This window comes from Pelophylax lessonae (assembly GCF_965119305.1).
Source record: "Pelophylax lessonae genome assembly, chromosome: 3".
In the NCBI taxonomy this organism is placed as follows: Eukaryota; Metazoa; Chordata; class Amphibia; order Anura; family Ranidae; genus Pelophylax; species Pelophylax lessonae.
The window spans coordinates 329,480,189-329,507,442 of NC_138770.1; the positions used below are offsets into that span (position 1 = coordinate 329,480,189).

Below are 27,254 nucleotides of genomic sequence, written 5' to 3' on the forward strand. Positions count from 1 at the left end.
ACTTTTTATCTTTCCCCATTCCGTGACTCGTGCAATTAGTGTCGCGTAATAATACTTTTTGAAGTCAGGGACCGCTAATCCTCCTTGGTTTTTACCTTTCGTTAATACCGCATACTGTATCCTAGGTTTACCTTTTTTCCATATAAATTTATTAGAGACTTCAGAATCCTAAAATATGTTTGGGGGATCGGTATTGGCAGCATTTGGAATTTATATGCCATTTTTGGTAGTATTGCCATTTTTATTATATTAAATTCTTCCTATCCATGATAAGGTTCTACCTGCTAGTCTGTTTACATCTGTTCTTATTTCATTTAACAGTGATATGTAAATTTATTTTATATAGTTTCTCTGGGGAGGCTGTTAATTTAATTCCCAAATATTTTAATTCTGATCTTTTCCATACAAAAATGAAATCTTGTTTTAACGCTTCTTCTTGTTTAATATTGATACTTAATATTTCTGACTTCGCCAGGTTAATCTTTAAATTAGATAATTCTCCATAATCTTTTAATATTTTCATCACGTTTGGTAGTGTTATCCTAGGTCTAGGTATATACAACAGGACATCATCCGCGAAGGCGGCAACTTTGTGCTCCACCTTACCTATTTCTACTCCTCTTACGTCAGGATTCCTCCTTATTGTGGCCAGCAAGGGTTCTAAGGAGAGGACAAAACATCGGCGAGAGTGGGCATCCCTCCCTTGTTCCATTGTGCATTTCAAATGGCTCTGAGAGGGTCCCATTTATCTTGATTCTAGCTGTAGGTTGGCTGTATATTGATCTAATCCACACCATAATCCTCGTGCCAATTCCTATTTCCTCCAGGGTTCATAGCAGGAATTCCCAGCCAACCCTGTTGAATGCTTTTTCTGCATCGATCGACACTATCAGACCAGGGAAGCCACTCCTAGCCATTTGTTGCATCAAGAGAATTGTTCTTACTCCATTATTTCTGCCCTGTCTTCCAGGTATGAAGCCTACTTGGTCATTATGCACCCATTCGGTCATCAGATTTTTCATCCTTGTTGCTATCACCTTCATAAATAATTTTACATCTGCATTTAATAGCGAGATGGGTCTATAGCTCGAACAATTTGTAGCGTCTTTATCCTCCTTCAATATAACAGTGATCGAGGCCAAAAGGGCCTCTTTACTTAATATATATTGCTGTCCAAGTCCATTAATATAATCTTTTAATTTGGGAATCAGCAGATCTCTAAATCTTTTATAATAGTTCAGGTAAAAGCCCAGGGCCAGATGGGTTTACAGTGAAGAGGTTTCTTTTAGGATTTTACCTAGCTCTTCCTCTGTAATTGGGTCTTCCAACCAATCTAATTGTTCCTTTTGGACTTTGACCAACTTTGCTTCTTTCAGATAATTTATAAATTTTCTCCGTTCTATCCAAATCCACTTTTCCTCTTTTTTTTTTAAACATCATATAATCTTCCATAATATTCTTGGAACACTTTCGCTATTTCTGTTGTAGCATACCTTGTTTCTCCCTTTCCATCCCTTATCTTCTCTATAAAGTTCATTGATTTTTTTCTTTTTTACTACTTTTGCTAGTGTTTTCCCGATCGTATTACTCCATTGATATCTCCCTTTTATTATCCTGTTGACCTCCTGTCTAGTTTCCTGCTCCAGTAATATTTTAAGTTCATCTATTTTTATTACTAATGTTGGATTTCTACATTCTGTGATCTTTTATGGTCTTGTTCTAGTTCAAATATCTCTTTTATTAGCCTTTTATTTGCTGATCTTTTCTTTTTTCCTCTGGACTTTCAAAATTAAGATCCCTCGCATGTATGCCTTATGTGTTTCCCATAATATGTCTTTAGGGGTTTCTGCTTTTTAATTTATTTGGAAATATAATTCTAGTTCTTTATTTTCTTCTCCCCATTTTTTGTCTCCGAATAATTCTTCATTAATCTTCCAGATATGTGTTTTAAATTGCTCTCCCCCTATTTTCAACCTCATTTTTACCGGGGCATGATCCAACCAGGATTTTATCCCTATTTTTACTTCCAGCACAGACTCTATCCCTCTATGTTCGATCAACATATAATCGATCCTTGAATACGTCCCGTGGACAGAGGAGTAGAACGTATAATCTCGCTCTTCTGGGTGGAATACTCTCCATGTATCTAAAAGTTGGCATTGAAGTAATTTCTTTTTTATTGTTTTTAGATAAACTCCTTTACTCCTCTGTCCACCTGATGTACTATCTCTCTCCAGATCTAAACAAAGGTTGAAGTCACCTGCCATTATTACCCATCGTTTCTTAAATTCCATTAGTTTGTCCAGTATCTTCCCTAGGTAGTTCCAAGGTTTATTATTCGGGCAATATACATTGACCAATGTAGCCTCTTTATTAAGTAACTTCCCTTTCAGGAATAGAAATCTCCCTTCAGGGTCTGTCAGCCTTTCCTCTAGGGTAAATCTCAACCCTCTGGACAGTCCAATGGCAACTCCCTTTGATTTTTGCGTTATAGAATCTGCATAGAACCATATAGGGTGGTCTTTTGAGTACAATGTAGTGTTAGATGAATGTATTATATGGGTTTCCTGTAGGAATATTATATTGGCTTCCATATTTTTAACTTCCCTAAGAATTTGCCTTTTTTCCAGGGTATTCAAGCCTCTGAGGTTGTATGTTATCAGATTTATTACTGACATTTTAATAGTGGGTTTAACTCTATGTTCTCCAACTCCTTTTCATTCATCCTCCTCTTTCGGAGTGGGGGGGGGGGACATAGAGACCAATTCTCAACTTCTTTATCGGGGTAACTTGAATCCTATATATCAATGGAGGGAACATCTCATACAGATTTTTTTACCTCCCCCCCAAAAAACTGTGGGCATCTGGTCCCTATCCCCCCTGGACCTTTTCAGTCGATGTACTTCCTCCCTCCTTATATCGACTCTCGCCCTGGGGTGGAGCTCTGACCCTGCTCGCCCCCCAATCTTCCATCTGGAAATATGGGTTCAAGGTGTCACCATATCTCCAGGGGTCCATCCATACCCTATGTTCCTCTCTTTACCCCCTCCTCCCGGCTCCCCCCCTCCTCTTCGGGCACATAACCAAAGTTCCTTCATCATTTATTTTTTGCTTTGGGCTTTTTCTTCATCCATGAATGCCTCAGATCCCCTTCTTCCTCTGTTCTCTTTCTCCCTATATCTGTCCATTCGAGGATCTCTGGAACAGGTATGTTCAGACTGTCACAGAAATCTTGTAATTCTTCTGGGAAGCTCAAATTTTACTGTCCTTACCTCTTTTCTAGCTCCAAGCCATGCAGGGTATCCCCAAAAGTATTGGATGTCATGTTTCATAAGATCGACCACTGGTTTCAATCTCCTTTTCCTAAACTGTGTTTCATGTGAAAGGTCTGCATAGACCTGTACATCTGCGCCTTCAAATCTTAATTGGGGTCTACTTTTCATTTTCTCCCAGATCTGTGCACGCATTTCATATTTATGAAATCTCACTATGACATCTCTTATAAGTTCTTTTGTCAAATTTTGCGGTTTCCTAATTCTGTGTATCCTTTCAATTTCTATTTTCTCAGAAGAGGGTTGAATGCCGTTTCAAACATTTCTGCTAATTTTTCTTCCTTCCCCAGCTCTGGAAAGCCCCGAATTCTCAAGTTTTTTTTCTTCTATCTCTATTCTCTTGATCTTCTAATTTATATAATATTTCTCTCTGTACCATCTGTGTCCTCATTTCATCTTCAAAGACTTTATCTCCTTCCCAAGACTGTTCAATTTTTCCTCCACTTCTTCTACTCTTTTTAACATATGACCTAAATCCCCATGAAGGATGGTCATCTCGTTTTTGATTCACTGTTCCAATTTAGCAAACCTCTCCATTTCTAGTTTTATGGGCAGTTGATCTTATACTCTGTTCCTCTTCACCTCTTACTTCCTGATCTCTGTCCATCTGTGTGCTACCATTTGAAAGATTGAGACTATTTTCTCCAGTTGCCCCTGTTTTCTGATTTCGGGTTTATTTGGTCCCAGGTCTTGTTTTAATTTGGGGGCTGTTTTTCAATCTCCATTTACATTATGTATCATGTATTTTTTAATTGTCCCTGGGCTTGCACTTGTTTTTGCTGTTTTTTTCATTTTAAATCTACTTTTCTCCTTACTGCCCCCACACAGCCAGTATATCCAGTTTTTATTTTTCAGGATGTGGCTACAATGTATTTTGCAAATGTTTCTATCTTCACTGTCTATATTTCACTCCATGCAATACAAAGGGACAGCGCTCAGAAATCTCAAATAAAAGTATTAGCAACCAATAGTTCCAAATCTGTGTGCAACAAACAATATTTCACTCCAACTTCTGCCACGAAGTTGTATAGCAGGTTATAGTGGGGTTTTTTATAGCAGGTGATAGCAGATTATAATAGAGCCCACGCTTCCTCCTCCTGGCGTCTTGCAGCTAGGGCACCTGCTCTCCTCTCCTCCTTCAGCCCGGATCCACCGGATCTTCCGGGAGGTGCCACGGGCATTCAGGCTTCCGATGAGAGGTAGGACTGGGGCTGGCAAGGGCCGGTGCAGGGGTGGGTAGGTCAGCCGGTTGCAGCTGAACGGGTCCGTGCGCTCATTGTCTCCTGGATGGAAGCTCCCTGGGGAGTAGCATTCACCCTCTGGCTGGTGCCATTGTCAGGCTCCCCCCCCCCCCCCCCTCCCGCAAGGCTTTCCGGCTTGGAGATATAAAAGATAATCCTAGCACATAGCAAAAATGAGACCCCAAAATACATTCTGCTACTCCTCTTGAGTATGGCAATACCACATGTGAGACTTTTACACAGCCTGGCTACATACAGAGGCCCAACATGCAGGGAGCACCATCAGGTGTCATAGGGACATAAATTACACATCTAATTTCCTGACTACCTAGTCTCACCTGTGAAGGCCCTGGAGCACCAGAACAATGGAAAACGCCCACAAAACAGGTACTCTGAAGGTCTAAGGATAGGTACTCTTGTACTCTGATGGACTTACAGACATGTACTCCATTTTGGGTGCAATCAGGACACAGTACTGGAATACAGTAACTTGCCGTTTCCAGATCTCACACACTGAGGAGGAGAACCCGTAACTGCAAGTTAGACATTTGTGACTGGCTGTGATTGGATACAGTTGTTTTTATTGGCTCTTTACCCTGATCGGGGGGATGAGCTGTGTGAGAGATACGCCTCATCCCCAATCACCGCACGTGCGAATGGCGAGGACAACACATGTGTTCAGCTGTGATTGGACACAGCCAGTCATATGGTAAAGAGCCAATTTTATTGGCTCTTAACCCTGATCGGGGATGGGCTGCGTCTAAAGGAAACGCCTTATCCCCGATCACCACACGTGAGCGGCGAGAACGTGGACAACGTGTGGATAACACAGCCGGTAACGTGTTTAAGTGCCATTTTCTTTAGCTCTTTACCCTGATCGGGGATAGGCTGTGTCCAGAGGGCACGCCTCATTCCTAATCGTCGCGCTGCACTCCCCGGGATGCGCATGAGCGGCGAGAACAGGCAGGCGTTATATGAGGGATGAGAAGTTCCTGCTGGCGTCATTTCACAATACGCCAGTAGGGAAGTTGTTAAAAGTATTGGATAGAAGTGCTTTTGCTAGGAGGGTCCTCAGGACGCTTGAATCAATGGGGGTCATCCAAGGTAAAGAGCCGGAGGGGCCCTCAAGCAGCACTTTTTGGAGAAGCAGGCTCTGAATAAATAGACATGTACAAAGAAAGGCGCTTCTAAGTGCGCTAAGCCAACGATTTTATTATGACATAACCGTTAAAAACCACATACAGGATGTAAAAAAGGGGCACTCTGAAGGGCACATTTTAAGTTGTGCCATTCAGTGTCCCCCTTAACAAAAAAAGGTTCCCATCAGCATGCCTCTGTAAACCTCTTAAGTACCTACATTATACACAAACACCTTAAAGGCAGGGAGCGGGAGGTGGCAGAAGTAGTGAAATGCAGGGGGTGGGGTCTGTGCTGAGAACGTTGTTGATGGGGGTGGGGCGCATATGTGGTGTCACACCATGCCTTGTGGGCAGGCAAGGAGTGAGAGCTGGGAGAGAAAGCAAAGCAGGGCGCAAACACGTCATTGGTTGCTGGGACACCAGTGGTCCCAGCAACCAATGAAAGCTGAGCAGCGGGGATCTAGCACGTTAGACTAGCAGGCTAAAGGTCCAGACAGGAGTGTTGCTCTGTTTGTGTTTGGACAGTGGTCCGCCATTTAATGATGACTAATATCGCATCCAAAAGAAACAAACAAAAAAAAACACATAAGCAAAAAACGAATTGAGTCTGTATATTTATTTTCCCCAAGTCAGTAGGTACCAGTTATGCATTTAAACTCAAGATTAAAACAGAACTACAGAAAAAAAAAAAAAAACTACTAAATAGTCTTTAGAGGTCAAGTTTTTTTTTTTTTTCCAAGGTTTATAAAATCTGCTTGACCTTTCACTTGCATTCAGATATACCCATTTTTATGTACATTTGGTTATCTTCTATAAGTAGTAAAGGCAGAATTACAAGCAATATTTACAGGACATCACACAAATCAGGCTCATCCATTTTGAAGAGAAAATAACTTTGTCTAGATAAAGCCAATGATCTTTTTCTGTTGGACATGTAAGATCAGTAAATTCTACTGCAAGATTTAGTAGTACAAGTCACAGTTTACAGTTATGTTTAATGGACTGGAATTTGAAAGGCATTTGGATTTAAGAAGAAATTATCTAAGCAGCTTTGTCCTAAAGCAGGCAGTGCGCAAATGATCAGGGAATCCTTGCTGTGGGAATAAAATGCTTTACAGTGCATGGAATGCAGATCTCATCTCCCCCCTGGGCACTGCCAGTCCAGCATCAGGCAAAATGTGCTGACTTCAGCGCAGACATCTTTCAGTTGACTGATTTTTTTATTTTATTTTGGGCATATGGCTAAGCAAGCGACAGGTCTGTGCAATTTTCTTGAGCATGCACGTGTAAGAGATCAAGTATACAGGTTTGTCAAGGCATTAGTTATCAATTCAATGCTTACAACAATACATTCAATATAAAATATCTAGAACTTAAAATAAAAAGGGGATTAAAATGCTTGATTATTAAATACTTCTTTTGATACCATACTGCAGGATTTGCTGGACAAAATTATCTTCCCCATTGTATACATAAAAATGTAAGTCGCTTTCACAGTAACAGGATATACTTCGTTCAATACATTGTTAGTCATAAAAATATTTTACTATTTACATATACACTGTATAAATGTGAATAGTTATATATTCATTTAGGAAGTTACCACCGGATAGAAGCTCATTGGCCCATACTTTTGTGCAGTGTTACAGTTTGGTCATCATACCAATAAAATGCAGCGAAAATGACACTACACCTATGTGGACTATATAAAACTAACATACAATAGTCTTGCTTCCACCGGGCTTCGTTTTAGAAGTTGTAAAACCAACCAATTCTGGACAACTTTTTTGTCCATTAGCAATTTGGTTACATTTAACCATCAAGTCATAATTCATTTTTTCCGTTATCACGCTGTCATGCTTATAGTCTGGATGGTTTGATACAAATTCTCTCATCCATCGAGCAACGGTCATCAGTTCACCTAAAAAGATAAACAAACATGATGCTGCGTAGAACAAAAATTGCAATTAAATATAAAAAAAAAAACAAAACAAAAAAACAAACAAACATACACTTGTAGCTCTTGGGGTAGATTTAGACAGGCGTCTAAATCTTTCCTCTGAAGCCTGTTACCACTTTTTAACCTCTTAAGCGTGATAAAAATGTGGGAGGAAGAAATTGCGAAACCTCCTCACTGCATGTTTCAACCCCATTTTTGCCCACAAGCACGCTGCAAAGGCAAACATTGCATGTGTTTGCAGCGCTTCCCCATTTGCTTGAATGTGTAGCCTGCCAATTGCTACAGGTGAGGTAAGCTTTACCATGGATGTAAAGCATTGTAACCACGCCATGTACACACCCCTGCCCTCTGTCTATTGTGCAGCTTAAAGAGGAAGTAAACCCTCCTCTACAACTTGTACCTATAGGTAAGCCTGATCATAGGCTTACCTATAGGTACTGTAAATATCTCCTAAACATGTACCATTTAGGAGATATTTACCTTATATGCAGCCAGTGACATCACTGGCGCATGCGCTCTGAAGGAACGGCCGCTGGTGCCATTTCTTCAGAGCCCCGTGCCGTGACTGTCGGCTCCTGCGCGGTAATGACGTCACCGCGGCTCCGGCCAATCAGATGGCCGGATGCCGCGATCCCGGCCAATCAGATGGCCGGATGCCGCGATCCCGGAAGACGGGCGACTGGACATGACGCCCGTCATACAGGTAAGCGGGCAGCACAGCGGGGGCTCGTTCTAAGGTAAGTATTTCATAATGAGCTAGTATGCGATGCATACTAGCTCATTATGTGTTTCTCTTACAGGTTGCAAAAAAAAAAAAGAAGAGTTGTATGGGTTTACAACCTCTTTAAGGGGGGCAAAAATGCAGCTCAAACACGCATTTTTGTCACACCCAACCCCATGTCTAAATGAAGCCTTAATATCCTCAAATGAAGCTTCAGGTTACACTACTGGGAAAAACAAAACCCAAAAACATAAAAATGTGAAAAAAAAAATGTCCGCGCTATTTCTGTGTATTAACCACCTATTACTCAACTCTATATACTATAATCTATATACTATCAACTATAGGAAGCAGCTAGCACCACTATGCATCCAACCACCTGTACAAAATGCAATATATATATATATATATATATCTATCTATATCTCGGTCCATCTCATATATATAATATATATATATATATATATATATATATATATATATATATATATATATATATATATATATATATATATATATATATATATATATATATATTCACAAAAAAGTGCAGCGCCCTCCTTCAATAAGTGCATTCAAATTATAGTGCATAAATAAATATCTGAAAACAGTGTAAAAATCATCTATGTATAATAAATTTTCTTTTCTTTTAAATATATACACTAGGGCTGAACGATAGTCGATGTGATATCGACTATCGTGCTGCGGGCGTGGGCGATAGTCACATCGCCGAAGATACGATAGTAAGGCATAGGCATTATGCAGGGAGAAGTCGGGACTCGGGATGACTCACAGTGGTTGTAGCAGAACACAGCCCGACATCCGTCCCACACGTTCAGTCTGCCTGCCTGCAGCTAGCCTAGTTCTCCAGCTGATGGTAATATGATCCTAGAGTGAGGAGCTCAGCTCCTCCCTGTAACCAATCAGCGGCTCCCAGCACACTGACACTGAAGAACTGGAAACAAGCTTGTATTGTAACAGTTCAGAGTGAAGAGTCGAGTCAGTTCACTGAGTAGTTCAGTACACCGTCGAACGCGTGGGACTGGACGGATGTCATGTCAGGCTGTGTTCTTCTACCTCCTGCCACCACTGTGAGTCCCGACTGTGCCTAATCCACACTGACTGTCACTGTCAATCCCTACAATAACATTGACCCTGGCCTGCCCTGGCTGTATGGTGCAATCTGCAATTACAATCAGAAGGCTGCACTGCTGCAATACTTGCATGATTTCCTCTCAATATCGCAATATATATCATTGAAAAAAAAAATATCGCAATGTACTTTTTTCCAATATCGTGCAGCCCTAATATACACAAACAATACATCAATAAATGATTCAAAGTTCATGAAAAAAGGGGGTGCAGTCCCATGCATCAGAAACTCTTCAGTAATTGCCTCTGATCACCACAGTACCCTTCACCCCAACTATGGGTGTCTTCTCACCTGCTTATATGGACCTCACTAATTAAAGGAGGTCTATATGCACTTTGCAGTACTATAAGTGGCACTACTCCCACTGGCCGTACACTCCATATCTGTGGCTCTCAGCATGGTGTCAATCACATAGAAGGCAAGAGAAAAGAACCATAGTGCAAATCGCTAATCAAAAACAATTTATTTCCATATAAAAATCCACTCACATTTCAGAACTAAAAACGAGCATTTCACAATCTGTATACACAGCTCCACCTAGTCCCAGCACAATTACGTCACCGCCCACCTAACGATGGGCTTTTTCAAAAGGTCTGGCTGAACCTTCAGTTTGTCACTGGGCTGCTTACCAAGTTTAGCAGATAGACAGCAAAACCGCCAACTGTAGGAGCAAAAAGTGTAATTGAGAGGCAATAGCCTTATACAGCCAGCCTGTAACCGAAGTGCAGTTACCGGCAGTATTTCCTGGATAAAGGGTAAAGGCAGGGGAAAAAGAAGAAAAAAACACACACACACACACACACACACCTTTGGCCAACAAAGTTACTTTTAATACTATAATTTTTTTTAGGCAAACCCCCAAAAAAAGAAAAAAAAAAAATTAAAAAAAAAATCAGTCACTGCTAAAATAATAAGTTTGTAGTTAAAAACCAAATCGAGAGCCATCAAGCTATTCCAACCAGAAGCTAAATTGATTGTTAATTTTAGTAGTCAAATCTTATTGTTCCAGGTCATGAATGAGTTAACCATTTTTTATTATTTACAATAATCAATTATGTAACCATCATTTCAACATTAAATTCTTACCTGAAGCTCTTTTCTTAATAAGTTTAAGGTAGTTTAGTATGGTGCAGCGTGTGTCCACATCTACCTCCATGTTTTCCAGGTAAGAATTAAGGATGGGAAGCAAACCGGGAAAAACGCCTTCCTTCAAAAAGGGGAAAAACAAGAACCCTTAATTAGCATGATAATAAAGTATTACACATACTGTATATAAAAAAAAAAATGGATTTTTGTAAGATCTTACCGTAAAATCCTTTTCTCTTAAGCTCATTGACAGACGTAGTCTTCTTGATTCTCAAGAGCTGGGTTATGTTGTCTCCGCAGGAGTAGGACTAGGCAGAAAGACAAAACGTTCTGGCTCCACCTTAGGGGCAGTCCCTGAGGGTATATCCTCCCTCTCTCTGCTACAGGGAATAAGTTCTGTTCTAAAGCAGTAATCAGAGAATTTAACCCAACCCAACTCAATGATAGAGGGGCGGGTACTACGTCTGTCAATGAGCTTAAGAGAAAAGGATTTTACGGTAAGATCTTACAAAAATCCATTTTTCTCTATCGCTCATTGACAGACGTAGTCTTCTTGATTCTCAAGAGCTGGGACATCCAGAAGCAGTGCCACAAATGAGGGGTGGGATTGACAAAATCAAATCCAATCTAGAAGGCCCAACCGGTGCCAAACTAGAAGTTTTAAAGGCTCATTATAAACAAAGAATGAGACTAAAGAAAAATTTCCAACGGAAAAAAAAAACCCTCGAGGTAGACCACTGGTCTCCTCAAATTGCGGCCTGCAAAACCTTGCGGCCAAACGAGGCATCAGACGATGCCATTACATCAACTTTATAATGTTTTGTAAAGGTATGCACCGACGACCAGGTAGCCGCCTTGCACACCTGGACCACTGACGCCTGATGGCGAAAGGCCCATGACGCACTAAGTGCCCGAGTGGAGTGCGCCTTAACAGGGAACGGGGGCTCCCGACCCTTAATAGAATAAGCCTGTACTACCGTCTGTCTGATCCATCTAGAAATGGTCGCGGCGGATGCAGGCAACCCCTTTTTGGGTCCATCCGGGATCACAAAAAGTGAATCCGTCTTGCGAAACGAGTCTGTCGTTTTCAAGTATACCCTGATCGCCCGGACCACATCCAAGGAGTGTAAAGCAAACTCCCGAGGATGACTGGGCTTAGGACACAGGGAAGGTAACACAATTTCTTCATTCAGATGAAATTCTGAAACCACTTTTGGTAGGAAGGATGGATTCGGACGAAGAACCACCTTATCTCTATGAACCACCAGATATGGTGAACGACAAGATAATGCGGCCAGTTCTGACACCCTGCGTGCAGAAGTAATAGCCACCAAGAAGGCCACCTTCTGGGACAACGTAGGTAGAGGAATCTCCCTAATATCTTCAAAGGGAGGTTTCTGAAGAACCGACAACACTAAATTAAGATCCCAGGGGGGTAACGGCGCGTGCACTGGCGGAGCCAGATGTCGCACCCCCTGGATGAAATTCCGCACCAAGGAATGAGTAGCCAAAGGCTTCTGAAAGAAGATAGCTAATGCTGAGACCTGACCCTTGATAGTACTCAAGGCCAGTTTCTGCTCAACCCCTTGTTGCAGAAAGGCTAATATTCGACTAATCGAATAAGACCGAGGACGGAACCCCAAAGGTTCACACCATGCAATGTAGGACTTCCATGTGCGATGATAAATCTTTCTGGAAGTCGCTTTCCTTGCTTCAACTAGAGTAGGAATAACTGAAGCTGACAAACCCTTGTCCTTCAGCACCTGGGTCTCAATAGCCAGGCCGTTAAAGCCAGCGATCGTAAAGCAGGATGGAAGATCGGTCCCTGAGACAGTAGGTCCTCCCTGAGAGGAAGTCTCCACGGGACGTCCGCCACCAGTCTGACCACGTCGGCGTACCAAGCTCGACGAGGCCAGTCCGGAGCTACCAGAATTACTGGAATTCCTTCCTCCTCTATCCTGCGAAGAAGTCTTGGCAGTAACGCGAGAGGAGGGAAGGCATACATTAGCTGGTATTGCCCCCACGGGGCGATCAGTGCGTCTGCGGTTTCTGCTAGAGGATCGCGGGAGCCACGAATCTCTGAACTTTCCTGTTGAATCGTGATGCCAACAGATCCACATCCGGGGTGCCCCACCGTAGGCACAACTGGTGGAAAACTTCTGGATGGAGGGACCATTCCCCCTGATCCAGAGTCTGACGGCTGAGATAATCTGCCTGCCAATTCTCCACCCCCGGAATGAACACCGCAGAGATTGCTGGAACAAATCGTTCCGCCCAGCGAAGAATGCAAGCCACTTCTTTGGCCGCTCGGACACTCTTGGTGCCCCCCTGGTGATTGACATAAGCCACGGCCGTGGCATTGTCCGACTGGATCCGAACCGGGCTGCCCTGGAGCTGCCCGGTCCAGTGAATCAGACAAAGTCTGATCGCTCTCAGTTCCAATACATTTATCGGTAACCTGGATTCTTCCGGGGACCAAAGTCCCTGGACAGATAACTGACCGAGAATTCCTCCCCATCCGGATAGACTGGCATCCGTGGTCACTATCGTCCAATATATTGGCAGAAATGACTTTCCCTGGCTGAGCATCGGAGACCGAAGCCACCAGACCAGAGACTCTCTGGTCTGTTTGCTCAATCGGATCTGATTGTCCAGGGATTCCAAACCGACAGGCACCCTCTCTTCACAATACCCTCTCCACCGGGGTGGGGGTTTGTGGACCACTCCGGACGCCTCGACTCTCTGGTTCCTGGCATCCAAGCGAGACTTTTAACTCGCAAGGTCAGTCCCTCCACTGGGACTCCGTCGCGGCCGACCCAGCGCGGAGCTCTGGTCTGCACGCGCTCGTAGGCAGAAACCGGGGTGACCACTGGATCTCAACATCCAGCCCGTCGCCCGGCCCCGCATACTTACTTGAATGTGTCGCGGCCGACCAAGCGCACTGCCATGGTCTGCGCGCGCTCGTAGGCCGGCTGGGGTGACCACAAGTGTCGCCCAGTCCGGCATTTTTGCTTGAAGATCTCACAGGAAAAACACTGGAGAAAAAACTACCTAAAAAAATGTCTTTCTTAAAGAAAAAAGTCTTGCCAGGACCAAAAGATCCCAGCAAGGAACTTAGGTCCTTACTCCTGACTAGACAGAAAAAAACTGATTCCCTGTAGCAGAGAGAGGGAGGATATACCCTCAGGGACTGCCCCTAAGGTGGAGCCAGAACGTTTTGTCTTTCTGCCTAGTCCTACTCCTGCGGAGACAACATAACCCAGCTCTTGAGAATCAAGAAGACTACGTCTGTCAATGAGCGATAGAGAAATATATATATATATATATATATATATATATATATATATATATATATATAAATAAATAAATAAATAAATAATAATAATAATAATAATAATATACACTAAGCTTCTCTCACCTTTCCATTGATTATAGTATCAATGCTCATGAGGGTATAATCTTCCGGTTCAGCTTCTGCACCATTAAGTGTCGTATAACAGCCATCAACTGCAGCAATGCCAGCTGCAAAGAATATATATATTTTACACAGAAATCTTATGAAATTTCATCTATGCTTTTTGCTATTAGATTCAAAATTACAAAAACGGTTTCCTTAGAGCTTAATGCAAGGCCATTTTGTAGCCTGCCAACCACTATAACCTGACCAAACAGGTCAAAGATGCAGGGGAGAAAATCACTTCACTGTACTTCTCAAAGGAGGTACCTGCCAACCACAATACAAGGGACAGAGAATCTGCCCGTGTTTTTCAAGCCGTACTGCTCTAAGATCTGGCCCACAATCAGGATTAGGAATACAGTGGTGATCGAAAGTTTGGGCACCCCGGGTAAAAATTTGTATTAATGTGCATAAAGAAGCCAAGGAAAGATGGAAAAATCTCCAAAAAGGCATCAAATTACAGATTAGACATTCTTATAATATGTCAACAAAAGTTAGATTTTATTTCCATCATTGACACTTTCAAAATAACAGAAAAAAATGGCGTCTGCAAAAATTTGAGCACCCTGCAGTTAATATCTTGTACTGCCCCCTTCAGCAAGTATCACAGCTTGTAAACACTTTTTGTAGCCAGCCAAGAGTCTTTCAATTCTTGTTTGAGGTATCTTTGCCCATTCTTCCTGTCACGCACTTCTCGTTTAAGGTCTATCCATAGATTTTCAATTATGTTGAGGTCAGGAGATTGTGAAGGCCATGGCAAAACCTTCAGTTTACCTTGATGTAATCCCCCGTGGATTTTGAGGTGTGTTTAGGATCATTATCCATTTGTAGAAGCCATCCTCTCTTGAACTTCAGCTTTTTCACAGATGGCATCAAGTTACCATCCAAAATTTGCTGAAATTTTATTGAATCCATTTTTCCTTCTACTCGTGAGATGTTCCCTGTGCCACTGGCTGCAATACAACCCCAAAGCATGACTGATCCACCCCCATGCTTAACAGTTGGACAGAGGTTCTTTTCATTAAAATTCTGTGCCCCTTCTCCAAACGTACCTTTCCTCATTCCGGCCAAAAAGTTCAAATTTTAACCTCATCGGTCCACAGAACTTGTTTCCAAAATGCATCAGGCTTGTCTATATGTTCATTTGCAAAGTTCAAACGCTGAATTTTGTGGTGAGGACATAGAAGAGGTTTTCTTCTGATGACTCTTCCATAAAGACCATATTTGTACAAGTATCTCTTTATAGTGGAATAGTGTACCACAACTCCAGTGATCTTTCTGGAGGGATCGTGCAGTCAAAACGTGGGTTTTGAATTGTTTTTCTCACAATCCTGCGAGCTGTTCTGCCTGATATTTTTCTTGGTCTTCCAGATCTTGCTTTAACTTCCACTGTTCCTGATGACTAACATTTCTTAATTACATTCCGAACAGAGGATATTGACATCTGAAAACGCTTTGCTATCTTCTTATAGCCTTCTCCAGCTTTGTAAGCGTCAACTATTTTCAGTTTCAGTTTTCTAGACAACTGCTTAGAAGATCCCATGGTGCCGATTGTTAGGGCAAGGTCAGATAAGTCTGGGCATTTAAAACCTTTGAGAGTGACATCACCTGGTCTTCCCAGAAGATGATTGAGAACAATCCATGACACTGGCAGGTCTCAGCCTTGCAAAGGGGGCAGTGCATGCTATAAATTCTGCAGGGTGCCTTAACTTTTGCAGATGCCATTTTTTTGTTTTCTGTTATTTTGAGTGTAAATGATGGAAATAAAATCTAACTTTTGTTGACATATTATAAGAATGTCTAATCTGTAATTTGATGCCTTTTGGAGATTTTTCCATCTTTCCTTGGCTTCTTTATGCACATTAATACAAATTTTTACCTGGGGTGCCCAAACTTTCGATCACCACAGTATATATAAAAGCAAAATGAAAACCCCCTACATGATCTTGTATATTGCTTTTTTTTCTATCTTTGCTGAGGGAAGAACTAAAATTGACAAAATGTGGGGCTCCAGTTAGTTCAAATTAAAAGACCATCAAAACCCTTTGTCAGATATTTAAAACATTTCTCATGTGGCATACTGCATGTCACCTTTCCTCTGGATGCAGTTTAAAAGGCTCCTTTTGCCTTGTATGGCATAACATTTGATAGCAGTATTAAACCAAAAAGCAAATAACATATTGCAGCTTACCAACTGTTAGATAGGATGTCTGCATTTGTTTTCTTTTTTGGGCTCGCTTTTTTTTGGGATACTTTATTCTGGTGATCCAGCCAGTTAGTCTGTTTTTTTTTGTTTTTTTTTTAAAGAACTAGCTCTCTTCCAGATGAATCAGTTTAAAGGGATGAGATGAGTTCTTACAATGATCAGTTTATTTATATAAAACCTTTATCCCAAAAAGGAAAAAACACTGTTGTAATTGTGTGAGCTGGAGTTTGGATTCAATTTGTTAGTGATTAATTTTTTTGGTAATTCCTTTTTTTAACCATAAGTTGCACTATACAAACCAAAACAGGAGTAATGCAAAATACAATTAGGTAGGTATGCTTGCAACATAAATGTCAGAGCTACACAGGCAGCTCAACAAAACAGTGTGCATAAAACAACAAAGTTCCAAGTTGGGCGGGTATTAACAGAACTGAGAAGGCGCAGTGGAAGATATCTCAAACATTGCCAAAATATATTATGAGCCCCTAACTAAGTAATGCAACCTTGTGAGATATAGGGGGAAAAATACTGGGGTCAGGAGAGATACCCCGATGGGCAGTATAACCCAATAAAGGGCGTAAAGTGTAAAGAACATAAGGTACATAACAGCAAAGAAACTGCATGGAGAAGTTTCTGAGTTGAGTGGCAAGATAGCTAAAGGGAGCAAACAATGGAAGAAAAGAGGGGAATGGGAAAGAAGGGATGAGAAATGGAGAAGAGAAACACACCGCACAAGCCCAAAGCAGAAGAAAAAACAAAACCCCCACACAGATGCAGCCACCACATCGAATGATTGAGAAGCTGAAATATCTTTCATTTTTGGCTTAATACCGCTTTAATAAGCAGCTGCAAAGAAAACATTTCTAAAACCCTGTCTAAAAGGAGTTAATCCAAGTTTAAAAAAAATTAATGGATTAAAGCTGAATACATGACGGCATCAATCGTTTCCCCCTCCCCCCCCCCACTCCCTTCCCCTTCTCTTACAATCTTCCTAAAAAAAAAAAAAAATTCCCACTTCTCAGTTCACTTTTATTTTTTTATGCTAATTAGTTCACTGCAACAGATACGTGTGCTAGCTGCATCAGAAGGATTTTATCAAAATGTCTTCCTAGAAAACTTATTACACTTAAAAAACACAAACATAATAAAAAATTACACACAGTACCTTTGCAAATATCTTTTTTAAAGTAAAACATTCCCTGACGCACCGCATCACGTTTCTGGGCCTCTTTCATGTTTTCATCAACCTTCAAATAAAAATAAAGAAATAAATGAAAAGGAAGCTTTTTTTTTTTTCTCTGGATGGTGCAAAATCTGGGGTCATCATTATTAGCCTTCCTTCTCTGCTTTGTGAATCACAATGCAGCAAAGGGAACAAGTATGCAGCCTGTGAAGCGTCACGATACCTCATATGCACACAATTGTCCCAAGTTATCAAGTATTCTGAGAAGGACAAGGATGATGGCTCTAAAACAGTGACAGGTTTTCAATGATTTTACTATTCAAAAAGAATGTATTGTTCAATAAGCACGGTTTTGTAGTTCTTTCAAATTTACTACTTCAGATATCGATAGCCAGATGCTATGAAGGTTCAAGCCCCATACACACGAGTAGAAATTGGGCTGGGAAATTTAGTCCGACGTCCGATCCACAGATTTTCGGCTTGTTAGTATGGTGCTTCCGACAACCGACTCCGACTTTTCGGGCGAAAAAATCCTGGTGTGCAGGCTATATAATTTTTGTCGACCGTCAAAACACGTCCGATTTTTGTCTCATTAGTACAGATTTCTATGGGGAATAAAAAATCTTAAGAGCAAGACTAGGCATGCTCAGAGATGAAAGAACACAAAGAAAGCAATCCAACACATGACATCACCTCTGAAGTAGAATTCTGTCGCGCGGGAAAATTCGTGTGCAGTCTAGAGCACATTCCAATCAACAGACACCACTCTGGACAAAAGACGGACGACCGGTCGGTGGAAATTTGTTGCGTGTGTACGAGGCTTTAGTGTTTATATTGGACATGTAGGTCTGGAAGTTTCAAGCGTGGTACTCTTAAATTGGGATTTTGTATGTTTTCAGCACTTTACAAAGTCAGTCCATTCATCCATCATAATCTTACCCCAGAAAGCTACCCAAAAGGCAATCTCTGCAAATGAGGACATTCTGGATCCTAAAAGATATTTCCTGGTAAAATAAAATCTGCCCTGTAAGTTTATACCTTTGACAACGGAATAAGAAAATCCAACTTGTATGAAAGAATGACTCTGGTCAGCAACACCACAAACACTACGTAGGCTGAGTTTTCAAAGTCTGTTAACTGGACCTAAAAAAAAAAAAAAAAAAAAAAAAAAAGAACTATTGACAGTGGAAAAGAAAAAAAGATTCTCTTCACATGCTTACATTCTACTTTTATTTCACACATCAAAGCACACTAATCATATTGTTTCCCTAAATTGACAGATTAAATTTTCTCCATTTAAATTTGGACTTAAAATACCAAAACTAACAACTATACAATTTCGGCTGTCAATAACAAATACTTTTATTAAAGTATAACTAAAGGCAATTTTTATTCTAGTTTTGGATAGAGTGAGAGGGATTAGAACATCTGTCCCTTTTTATTGCCGTCTGTGCCCCCGTTGGGGAGATCCACCTTATTTGTTCTGTTTACTATAATCATTGAAAGTAAAAGAAAATCCCAAATTCTGGGTTGTTCCCTGAACAGTAACTGAGGGGAAATCTTCCAAAGGAGACACTGGTGACACACTGGGATTCCCTCTCACTTCCGGTTTTGGCTATGGGACAAGTGAAGGAACTCTCAACAATGGGACACAAAAACAAGACCCAAACCACACACAAAATACAGGTTATAATGCTCCCTCAAGCTATCAAAAAAAAAAAAAAAAAAATTCTGCATTTAGTTCTACTTTACCTATCAAATCTATAAATACAAACCTGCTGGAGTAAATAGATATACTGTTATACAGAAGAATACAAACCTCCATAGGCCGAAACTCCACTCGCCAACCTATATCGGAGTTAGGAGGAGGTGGCTTAAATCTCATTGTCTGCCAGTTAGTTGACTGGATATTCTGAGGAGGAATAAATATATGGTAAGCATCCATCAGAAGCAGAAAGGACTCCAGAAGAATACAGTATGAACTTTCTCTTCTTGGAATATGTAATCAACTGTGCTTGGATTGCATCCAGTTTACAGAGTAAATCTATTATTTTCATAGCCAAGTGTTAAAAAAATAAATAAAATAAAAAATCCCCTTGCACAAAAATTGCCATTAAATAAAACACTGAACAGAATATATCCCGTTTCTCCAAAAGGATTACACTAGTTCGCTGTCAACATTTGCAATATGCTCCACTCCTACCTATCCACATGCTGGAAATCTGCAATATTATAAAAGCCTCACACTGTCCAAAGACATCCTCCTTTTTCAGACGTCTTTCCAAGACTTCATTGTGCATCAAGGCATAGGGAGAAGGAAGACTGCTGATATCACAAATCTGAAGACCAGCAACAAGGAAGATATTAGGATGTGAGCTGTGTGGACAGCTTGGCAGGATTGAGGGGACTGGTATGTGATAGGCAGGGCCAGAAACTCTATAAACTGCAAATATAACATGGGTCAAGGTCTTCTTGCTTTGACTAAGGCTGCTTGCCAAACATGTAAGCTTCTCTTTTTGTAAAAGTCATGTTTTAGCAAGGACATATGTCAGGTGTGGGCCTTAGATTAGTATCGCTTGTTGGGGGATCAGCACCCCAGGCTGCAAGCAGCAGCCGCTACACCTACCTTGTGCCTGGCTTTGGAGATGGAGCACAGTCTCAGGACTGCTAGAGGCCTTTATGCATTTGAATTGAAGTTTTAGTTACTCTATACTTTTAAAGAGGTTGTAAACTCGTTTAAAATTTTTTTTTTTTTACAACCTGCAAGAGAAACACATAATGAGCTAGTATGCATCGCATACTAGCTCATTATGAAATACTTACCTTAGAACGAGCCCCCGCCGTGCCGCTCACTCACCTGTATGACGAGCGACATGTTCAGTCGCCCGTCTTCCGGGATCGCGGCATCCGGCCATCTGATTGGCCGGAGCCGCGGTGACATCACTCCCGCGCACGCGAGCCGACGGTCACGGCACGGGGCTCTGAAGGAACGGCACGATCAGCCGTTCCTTCAGAGCGCATGCGCCAGTGACGTCACTGGCTGCATTAAAAGGTAAATATCTCCTAAACGGTACATGTTTAGGAGATATTTACAGTACCTATAGGTAAGCCTCATCATAGGCTTACCTATAGGTACAACTTCCTGAGGAGGGTTTACTTCCTCTTTAAGAGCTCATTTATAGTTCCTTCCCCATGTAAAGCTCTGTTTATATCTTCCCCAAATCATGTCATCATAATGAAATAAAAAGGTTAATCTTTTAGTACAAAATGTAAAAGGCGCACTCATGGAATGTATTATGTTTGCTTTAAACTGTAGTGCATCTCTGCATTCAAATGGGACAGGAACACAATTCACACACTAACCTACACTTACATAAATTAGTTAATGGCAATCATCACTTTAATATAGTGGGAAGGACCCAATAAAACACACACACACACACACACACACACACACACACACACACACACACACACACTTGTATAGAAACAATTTGAACTGTAAACTCATACCCCCAATGAATAAATTATTTTGAAAGTACAATGAAATAGTTGTGTCTAAAAAAAAAAAAAAAATCTTATTACTTTTTATTGTAAAGTTATATACAAAAAAAAAAAAAAAAAAAAGAAAAAAAAAAAAAAAAAAGATACAATTTTAGTCACTAACAAACCTCAAAGTGGTCAGATTCATTTTCATCATCCAAAAGTATCTTCTCTTCAAACAATGTCAAAGGATCTCTGATGAAGAGATGTGCAATGTGTTGGGCCAAGAGGGGGTCAATTCCTAAAAGCAAACAGTAGGGAGACAGCTTTTAAAAAAAAAAAAAAAAAAAGCAACATGGAGCAAAGAAAAAAATGTTGACTCGTTTAGGCAGAGTGTCTAGGGTTCTCAAGAAAACCAATACACAGCAAATAGATGAGGTAGTAAGAGAGATAGTTTTCTTTCAAATTATCCTGATGACTGCAGAATGATAAACCAAACCCACACTTCATTAAAGAGCAATCAATTGTGCTTATGCACAAATTGAAATATAAGATTCGAAAAAAAAAACGGATTCCTCCATTTAAACAAAATGAGGTAGATGAAGGCATCCTCACCTGCCGGGACATTGTATTCAGACAGTGGGACACTGCTGTCAGAGTACATTGATAAGTAGCTGTGTACGCACCACTGTCAAATTAGGACCTGCAGCTGTGTCTGACAGGCTGTCTGCATGCAGTTCAGGCAGCTCCAAAGCCATGGATTTGTGCTGTATGGGCCAGAGCACCCATGGGAATGATCCCTTAATGATGTTTGTTTTTTTTCCCCCAGCCCTGTTAGGGGAATTTGGTGACATGTCAGGGTCTAAACAGACCCCTCATGTTTCGCCTTAAAACTGAGAAAGGATTAGAGGGCACTGATCCCCAATCTCTTTCTCTTCACTGAACAAACAGGAAGCACTCTGCACAAAGGCTTCCTGTTCATTCATAAACTGAAAAAATAGTTACTCTTACCGGTAAACATCTTTTCCAGTAGTCTTTCAGGACAGCCACCTTTGAGAGACCTTGACTCCTCCCTCCTCAGGAAACACCGCCCCATTTATACAGATTTAAGCCCCCTGTTAGCCAGAGCCCTTCAGTTCTCCAAGAGTACTTCCGGCCATCTGGGGATACACATAGACATATCATACCAACCTCCATCTTTTGACTGTCTTATGTCCAGACCTTCTTTGGCTGGGTAACGGTGCGGTCCTGAAAGACTACTGGAAAAGGCGTTCTAAGTAAAAGTAACTATTTTTCCCCTCTCGTCTTTCAGGACAGCAAACAGAGGATTAGTGAGTACTTACCCCTAGGGTGGGATCACTGCTTGAAGGACTTTGCGCCCAAAAGCCTGATCTTTAGTGGACAACAGGTCCAGCCAGCCTGTAGTGCTTGGTGAGAGTTGCAAAACTGGACCAGGTTGCTGCCCGACAAATCTGCTCTGGGGTAGCACTAGCTCTTTCTGCCTGGGAAGTCGCCATAGCCCTAGTAGAATGTACCCTGATACCTCCCGGGACCTCCCTCCGGCTTGAAGCATAGGCCCGGCTAATAGCTAACTTAAGTCATCTGGCTAAAGAACATCTAGAGGCTCTAGAACCTCTTCTAGAGCCAGCAAATAGAACAAAGGAGCCAGACTTCCTAAATTCCTTTGTACAAGTTGGGAGTCCAGGTGTGCGCCCCACCCTGTGCCACTTGTGTCTGTAGAGGACAGACCGAAAGGAAAAGCCTGAAATTGTAGATGTAGTGTGCCCTTTTCCATCCTTCTAGCCAACCTGAGAAACTTCTGACACCCTTCCAATATGGGAATATGCAAGTAGGAGTCTCTCAGGTCTATTGAGGCCATGAAGCAGTTTGGAGGAAGGATAGCCCTTATCGAGAAGATCAAATCCATCCTGCATCTTTTGTAAACAATTGAGACGTTTATGGGCTTTAGGTTCAGGATAAGTCTGTACTTGTCTGAAGGTTTCCGCACGACAAAAACATGGGAATATAACCCTCTGCCTACCTCCTTTGGTGGAACCTTCACCACAATCCTCTGTTCCTCTAGCTCTTTCAGGGAGAAAAGTAAGGCAGACGCCCTTTCCGTGCATCTTGGTAGTTCGTTGATGAACATCCTGCACGGAGGGGGGTGTGAAAATTCCAAAACGATAACCCCTTCTTATGATCCCCAGAATGAACTGACTGGATGTGACTGCTTCCCAATGTGGGAGAAAGGCATCCCAGCCCCCCCCCCCCCAGTCTTCCTCCCACCATGGTCAGCTCGTCATTGAGTTTTCTTGGTCTGTTCAGGATGGCTAAACCCCCCCCCCCACGGCCTCTGCCTCTTTGGCCCCAGGATTTCTTCTGCCCCCGGACCTCCTCGGGGCAGAGAAATTTCTCAGAGATTAAGAGTTTCTTGAAAGGTTCCATACGTCCCCGCTTGACAAGAAAGGATTTTTTCTTGTTTGCTGTCCGATCCAGGACAGTTTGCAAGCCTGGTTCAAACAGGTCGTGCTTTAATCTGGGTTAGCCAGTACTCCAAATTGCAGGAAACTACCATCACATCCATGGCGGGATTAAGATTCCCCAACAAGGAATCACAGGTTTTTTTAAAGGGGAGAATCCATCCTTTTAACAATGGGATCAGAAAGAGAACCCATATCCTAAAAGGCTAGGTCTGTCTACCGAAATTGGACGCGCCCTTCTGTCAGGTCTCAAGGCAACTTGTTCCAAACAGACGCATCCTCCTCAGAAAAAGGAAAACTTTTTCAGGGCTCTTTTTTGACCACTACCCCCAGGACTTCATGCACCGGGAAGACCTTCCTTTTTGCTCACCCAGGCCCTGGTACATTTGATCATGAAGAGATAAAAGATTTCTTCTCTTCCTGGATCCCTAAGATGGTGTGGATAGCTACCAAAAGATCCTCCACCTCTTCAAGGGTTAATTTGTACCTAGAAGGTTTAGTGGACTCACCATCCACTCCTACTGACTCCCCCCTGGGAGCCTGAAGGTATACTATCACACTCTTCACCCTGATTTGCAGTACCCCCTGGTGTTCCTCCACTCCTGCGGTGCTGTCTGAGGGGGGATCTGGGGCTGAGGAATTTGTAGATTTAAAAGTAAATCCTTAAAAATGACAGAAAAGTGCTGGAAAGCTCCTTGACCGATGCAGTTAGATCAGTACACTGCTCTCTACATACTCTTTACAAAACGCCTTGGTCCAGGATTCCCCCCCATAGTAGCCTTACATGATGGGCATTTTTTCTCTTGGAGCTATGTGGCGATTTGGTTTTGTCTGAGGCCTTACTCTAATACAAAAAAAAAGAAAAGCACACTGACTAAGCACCCATGCTAGGCCCAACACATAAGCACAGCATGCCCCATCAGTAGTGCACTTGGGATCAACCACCTCCAGTCCAGCTGAAAGCTCCATACTGCCAGCCAATGCGGGGGGACCGGCTGCACCCTTGAAGCTCTCCACAAGCTCTAACAGCAGACCCCCACTTGAGGAGAAGCTGAAGTGACATTTCTTAGGCAGCCGAAGGTAAACTAGGTCCCTACCCAGATTTTTAGCCGTCATTGGAGAGGCCCTAGCCAATCCCATCCAGAAAACACAGCCTCAGACCACTGGCCTTTCAGCCCCTGGTTCCTGGCGATGTCTATCCACCGGAGGAAACACCAGAACTGAAGGGTGACGGCTAACAGGGGGCTTAAATCTGTATGGATGGGGCAGTGTTTCCTGAGAAGGGAGGAATCAAGGTCATCTGCCTAGGTCTCTCAAAAGGTGGCTGTCCTGAAAGACAAGAGGGGAAAAACAGAATAAACACAGTTTACTGTGCTTCAGTTATGTATGACCACAGGAGTGAATGGCACTCATCACCCATTGCTTTCATTCAGGCCTGTTTAACACTAGGGATCGACCGATTATCGGTGGGGCCGATATTTACATTTTTGAAGTATCGGTATCAGTCACAAATTTGCCGATATGACCTATATTGCTTCAAGTGGTTTTACCGGAGTGATGCCTGCAGCTACAGGCATCATCCTGGTACCATTTAGAGTTGACGGTCGGCTTTCTTGTAATGACAACCGATGCAGCCAAGCAGCTGCTCGGCTGTCATTATCCCCCTCCCACCACCCAGGTTTCCCATCCCACCAGGAGGCCCAAGCAACCAGCCAGCACATGCGCCGGCTGGCTGAGGACCCAGAACAAAGCTGGAATCAACCGATCGAGTCTCCGATGTAGTAAGCCAGAAGCGATGTCATGATATCACGTCCGGTTATTGGAGCCTTAAAGGCTCCAAGATTTTAAAAATAACAGTATTCAAACACAGCCAAACTTGGTGTTTTGAATGCTTTTATGTGCAGAGGGGTTTAGGGTCTTCTAGACCCCAGATCCCTCCATAAAGTGTACCTGTTACTGCCTATTACTGTCACAGGGGATGTTTTCATTCCATGTGACAGTAATAAAAATGATCAATGAAAAAAAAAAAAAAAAAAGACAGAGAAAAAAAAAAATATTAAAAAAAAAACAAACTATAAAATGTACAGAATATCGTCACCAAATATCAGCCATCGGCCTGAAGGGTGGCCAGAAGAAAAGAAAATATCGGCATTGCACCTGAAAAACGATATCGGTCGATCCCTAGTTCACACCTATGCAGTTTGCTTTTGATCCATTTCTGCACTGCTTTTTGCACGTTTTTCTTGCGTTTTGCATTTATGCTTTTTTTTGGCCAATTTGTTCTTGGGCAGCTTAAAACATGCAAATCGGGGTAAAAAAAAAGCACTACATGCTTTTTTCTGCAGCTACGCCATTGAAGTCTATTGAACCAAAAACACACCGTTTTGCGTTTAAAAAAGGTCCCTGACCCATTCCTATAATGCAGCAGCTGAAAAAATCATAGATTCGAACATGTCCCATAGAAACCCATGTTAAATGGACTGTAGTGAGTTTCAGTAAAAAGTAATAAACACATATGTGTGAAGCAGGCCTCAAGAAAGGAAAGAGTCGGTAAACATGACATTTACTGACCCGCTGCTCTACAGCTTGACAGTCTGATTTCTGTGTGCCCCGCAGCAGCCGACAGCCAACAGGAGGGAGAAAGGATGTGTACAATTAGGGCTGTGGGGTGCTGGGGGATCAGAGCGGCCAGAAGCAGAGAAGCCAGGGTAGGAGCAGCAGCAGCAGATAGGGGGGGGGCACATTTGAGATGAATAGCTGATTAGTGGCTAACAAGCGATCACATTAATTCTTTTAGTCATCAGTCTGCTTTACAGTGTTGCTTTAAGCTAATAGTCACTGAAGTGACATGACCTTACAGCAGAAAGGGGAATGCAAGTAACATATGGCATACTGACCTGGCCAACTGGAAGCAGTTCTGCGCCACTGTATGCCATACATCGCTGGCAGTGAAAGGGTTAAAGTATAGTTTAGTCCATGAATACATTCCATCTAAAAGGCAAGCACCTTCAATCCAGGCAGTGAAAAAATAAAAATCACCTGAAACTGCCCATATGGAGTTGCCACAAACCAAGTGTAAGTTTCAGTTTGGCTTGCAGTGGAAGGACATAGTGGAACTTGTAGAAAAATGTTCTCACGAGAGAAAAAAAAAAAAAAAAATGAAAAAAAAAAAATAAAAAAATATGGGCTCACGCATATGCTCTTTTCCTCATTTATACAAAGGAATATGAATATGCCTAAATAAATAAAAAGGAGTGACAATGACACATTTTTCCACAGGGTTACAAGGACAAATACCATTAGCAGATAAGACAGATAAGACACTGAGCTGGCATTGCATGAAGAAGCACAGCCATCTAATGTAATAAAGCTTGACAACCTACCCTCTTTTGTTAGTTGGCTACAGATTTCTTTATCTATAGTCAAATCAATGTCGCTGTACTTTTCCCCACAGGTAGACAGATAACTGTCAATAGAATCATATCGAGATTTACTGATTCTGTATTTGTCATTCTTCAGAGGCTACAAGAAGAAAAAAGAATGTAAAAATGACCCAATCAAGATGCAAAGAAAAGAATACACATACACAATTCTAATCTGCTGTATACCTCCAGGCCTCTTTCCTCTTTAGTTCGATCGTCTACAGAGGCAGAAATAACTCCCCACCGACAGTCAATGTCCGACACATATCCTCTGTAGAAAGGAGCAGCTGCACTCAGAGCCATCTAAGAGGAAGCAAAAAATAGATTTAGTCTGTGCAGGTTTGTGCACACAAATATATTAATGCATCGTGTTCTGTCAATACAAAGCTAG

At 42.0% G+C, this 27,254-nt stretch overlaps 1 protein-coding gene across 1 annotated transcript in view; it reads right to left on the reverse strand.

Annotated features, from left to right (window-relative positions):
- Window positions 1–6,439: 6,439 nt before the first annotated feature.
- Window positions 6,440–27,254, reverse strand: part of GCLC (glutamate-cysteine ligase catalytic subunit) — a 77,298-nt gene continuing 56,483 nt past the window's right edge. Inside the window, exons 8-16 of the mRNA XM_082251325.1 lie at window positions 27,050–27,166; window positions 26,825–26,963; window positions 21,150–21,262; window positions 19,298–19,390; window positions 18,517–18,621; window positions 17,461–17,542; window positions 14,051–14,154; window positions 10,633–10,753; window positions 6,440–7,633 (exon numbers count right to left, since the gene is read on the reverse strand). Of these exons, the coding sequence (XP_082107451.1) occupies window positions 7,425–7,633; window positions 10,633–10,753; window positions 14,051–14,154; window positions 17,461–17,542; window positions 18,517–18,621; window positions 19,298–19,390; window positions 21,150–21,262; window positions 26,825–26,963; window positions 27,050–27,166 (1,083 nt within the window). The 3' untranslated portion in view covers window positions 6,440–7,424. The remainder of the gene's footprint in view (window positions 7,634–10,632; window positions 10,754–14,050; window positions 14,155–17,460; window positions 17,543–18,516; window positions 18,622–19,297; window positions 19,391–21,149; window positions 21,263–26,824; window positions 26,964–27,049; window positions 27,167–27,254) is intronic.